A 3,885-nucleotide genomic window follows, 5' to 3' on the forward strand; every position below is an offset into this window, starting at 1 on the left:
ATTCAACACCAGTAGAATTGACTCCGTAACCGAAATCCTTCCACACCACCCAAAACTTTGATGCTAACAGAGGCTGAATAATAACCCTGAAAGTCAATAGAGTCCCGAGTCGAGTTGAAGGGAAAAGTTATCTGACATAGTATCAGTCATAGGAGGAGGTACCTTTTACACCTAAGGAAACAGGAACCAAGGCAAGATCCCTAGAGGTCCTCATCCAAACAGAACGATTATTCACGATCAATGATTGTTCAATGATTCTTGCTAGTTCAAGAAGAGCTATAAGCCAATATCGGTCAGCACTAGACAAGATTTTTTTGCCTTTTAAACACATTTTTCCAATGTTTACTATATGCCAGGAACTTTCATAAGCACTTAACATATATAAACGAACTTAACTGGCCCCCAAATTTTATGAGATAGGTATTATTACCATTTTTATAGATAAGAAAATAAGGGGTAGAGATGTTTAATAACCTTCCAGGGTCACATTCAAACCCAGGAAATTTAACTGCAGAATCTGCTCCTACCTCTGCACCGTACTACCTCCTCTAAACAAATATCTCACTTAATTTTATTCAAATTTTGGCTGCCTGCTGTGTTGACCTCAGGTTCATAGGAAAATGACCATTCAGTTCCCCAATCAGGCTTATGGGAGAAAACCATACCCATAAATTTATCAGCCCCAATGTTTAGGAGGCATGAGGCCAATGAAAATCAGAAAACCAACTAGAGGCATACAGTAAGTAGCCCAGGGTATAGGGAAGGACTCCAGCCCCAAAGATGTTCTACAAGGCCAGTCAGCTCAAAGTATTATTCTTCACAACTATTTCAGAGAAATTATCGATTTTCCTTCTTGCTTAAAAAATATTATATTATGGGTGGTTCTATATAGTTACATAGACTCCAGTAATAAAACAAAAAAAGCTCATAATAGATAACAGCTATTAAGCATTTATTGGTAAAAAAAGATTTACAAGAATTACTGAATTAATCTGATAATATCTCTATCATTCTCTTTTCACTCAAACATAAAGAGGTTCTGGTTTGCAAGGTTCACACTCAATGTGGCAAAATTAAGTGTTGATCTCAGAACTATGTCATTCAGAGATTGAATTCAGAGACTGGTCATTCTCTTAATCATCATAGTATACTGTGTTTCTCTGAAAATAAGACCCAGCCAGACCATCAGCTCTAATGCATCTTTTGGAGCAAAAATTAATTTAAGACAAGGTAGTATAGTGTAGTATAGTATAGACGACCCGGTGTTACATTAAAATAAGACTGGCTCTTATATGACTTTTTGCTCCAAAAGACACATTAGAGCTGATGGTCTGGCTGGGTCTTAATTTCGGGGAAATGTGGTATGAAATCCTACCACACATTCCTCCAAAATGTGCATATAAAATGATACATAAAATCTCCTTCCCACAGCAAAATTGTGAAGACAAATCCTCAATATTGTTGACTGGTTAAAATTATAACAATAAATTTTAGTCCAAATAATTCAGTAAGAATGAATGGTAGACTTTCCCTTTGGAAGACAGAGATAAAAAGAATCAGACTAGATGAGGAAAACATGAAAAAGTATAGAAAGAGAAGGCAGAGAATAAGGCCCAAAAACATTTCTAGTTTCAGAGAATACTATGTTGTTTTGCAGTTGCGAAGATACTGAGCTTCCACTGTATGATTTATGAAGACTTGAGTTTCTTGATTCTCATTGCATCTGCTATGAAAGACATTTCCCAGAAAATACCTTGATAAGATGATCCATTAATAAGCTGAGGATAAAACAATCTATAGCACTGTTACTTAGCATGTATACATAGGTCACCTGCTTAGAAACCTCTGGATAATTTGTTTAAAATGCAGATATGCCGATCCACCAGCAGTCCTATTGAATTACAATCTCTAGAGCTGTAGCCTCAGATTGTGCATTATAACAAGAATTTCAACTGATTCTGAAAGGACACCAAAGTTTGACAACCAAATGTATTTATCCCAAATAAATCTAAATGGGATATATTTACTGATAACGTTTCATCAACATTCATTTACATGTAGTGTTCAGTTCACCACAAACCATAGTAATTATATTGTTTTCTCTTTGCTACTTAAAATATAAAGTCATTTTATGCTGTTGTGATTACTCCTCCATTGAAGTCACCTTTTGATACAGAGCTCCTTCACAGCATTTTTCACCTCTGCATTTCTGAGGGTGTAGATTAAAGGGTTTAACATAGGAGTTATCCTGGTATAAAACACAGCCACAGCTTTATCAATGGGCAGCGTGCTAACTGGGCGCAGATACTCAAATATGCAGGGCATGAAGAACAAGACGAACATAGTGATGTGAGCGACACAGGTGGAGAGGACTTTGTGCCTCCCCTCCAGGCTGTAGGTGCTTAGGGAGCGCAAGATGACCACATAGGACACCACCAAGAGAAGGAAAGTTAACAAGCAGATGAACCCACTGTTGGCAGCAACAAGGAGACTGAGGGTATAAGTGTCCATGCAGACAAGGTTCAACAAAGGGTACAAGTCACACATGAAATGATCTATGACATTGGGGCCACAGAAGGGCAGCCAGACGATGAAAAGGATCTGAACAGTTGCACGGAGAAATCCTCCAGCCCAGGCCACTCCCACAAGGAAGCCACACACCTGTTGGCTCATGATGGCCGTGTAGTGCAGAGGTTTGCAGATGGCCACATAGCGGTCATAGGCCATCACTGTCAGCAGGATGATCTCAGCAGCACCAAAAATGTGTTCTGCATAGACTTGAGCCACACATCCATGAAGGAGATAATTTTCTTCTCGTGAAGAGAGTCCACAATCAGCTTAGGAGCTGAAGAAGAATAAATTGTGTCTATCAGGGACAGGTGGGTCAGGAAGAAGTACATGGGGGTGTTCAGAGCCCGGCTGGTGGTCATGGTAACCACAATGAGCAGATTGCCCGAGAGCATTACCACGTATAGAACCAGAAATACTGGAAACACCAATTTCAGCATTTGGGGGTTCTGTGTAAGACCTATTAAAATGAATTCAGTCACATTCCTTTTATTCTCCATCTGTGTGATGTAGGTGATAAAAACTCTAGGAAGGAATGCTTCACCTTTAAAGAGAAAAAAAAGGAAGGAAAAAGAAACTAACATCATTGACACTGATAGTCCATAAGTCAAACCTGTACAATCAACCTGTTAAGTTTAATGCAAAGTCCGTTTCCATTTACTTGATGAGGAATACACCTGTCACTTGGTTAAGTTTAAGATACTATTTCAAACTAAGTTTTGCCATTATTGATTTTCATTTTTTTCTGCACCTCAGATTCCCTTATTCCCTGTATCTTAGTGTATTCCTAAAGTACAAAGACAGTAAAGGGTAAGATGAAGTGTCCCTGTTACATGAGGGCAACATACATCATGAGGTACATGGAAAGGAACCCTCTTCCAGATGATCCCACAAATGCTTCACTGAGAAGCTAGCCTTAGAGTGCCAATCCCCCGCATAGTGAACTCCCTTCTGGATAGCCCACTGCATCAGAGAATCCTTCCAGGCGCAAGGACCAATGAGAAGAAGGGTGTGCTCACTTTTAATGGCCACCTCTTCTCTAGAGGAGATGGCCCTTGGGAGAACCAACAACTGACTACTAATACGTTTGTATAACTTCCTGAAGGTCTGTGCCAAAGGTCAGATTTCATGATCAAAATCAGACAGAAAACCACACACTTGACTCACTGATCATCACTATTTCACTTACTACTTCAGTTTCTTGCAAACTTTGAAGTACCTGGAATATATTTTTAAAACACTTCGCTTTTACAATTTTCACCTGCCTCCTTTGTCCCACACCACACAGAAACAGCTTGGTCTTATGTCAAAACTAAA

General features: G+C 39.2%; 1 protein-coding gene across 1 annotated transcript; it reads right to left on the reverse strand.

The window, feature by feature from the left end:
* Window positions 1-2,160: 2,160 nt before the first annotated feature.
* Window positions 2,161-3,068, reverse strand: LOC117030701 (olfactory receptor 4C12-like). The gene is given in 2 exon segments (XM_033120909.1): window positions 2,161-2,795; window positions 2,798-3,068. Coding segments are annotated over 2 exon segments (906 nt in total).
* Window positions 3,069-3,885: the final 817 nt, after the last annotated feature.

This window comes from Rhinolophus ferrumequinum, chromosome 11 (genome assembly GCF_004115265.2).
Source record: "Rhinolophus ferrumequinum isolate MPI-CBG mRhiFer1 chromosome 11, mRhiFer1_v1.p, whole genome shotgun sequence".
Classification (NCBI taxonomy): Eukaryota; Metazoa; Chordata; class Mammalia; order Chiroptera; family Rhinolophidae; genus Rhinolophus; species Rhinolophus ferrumequinum.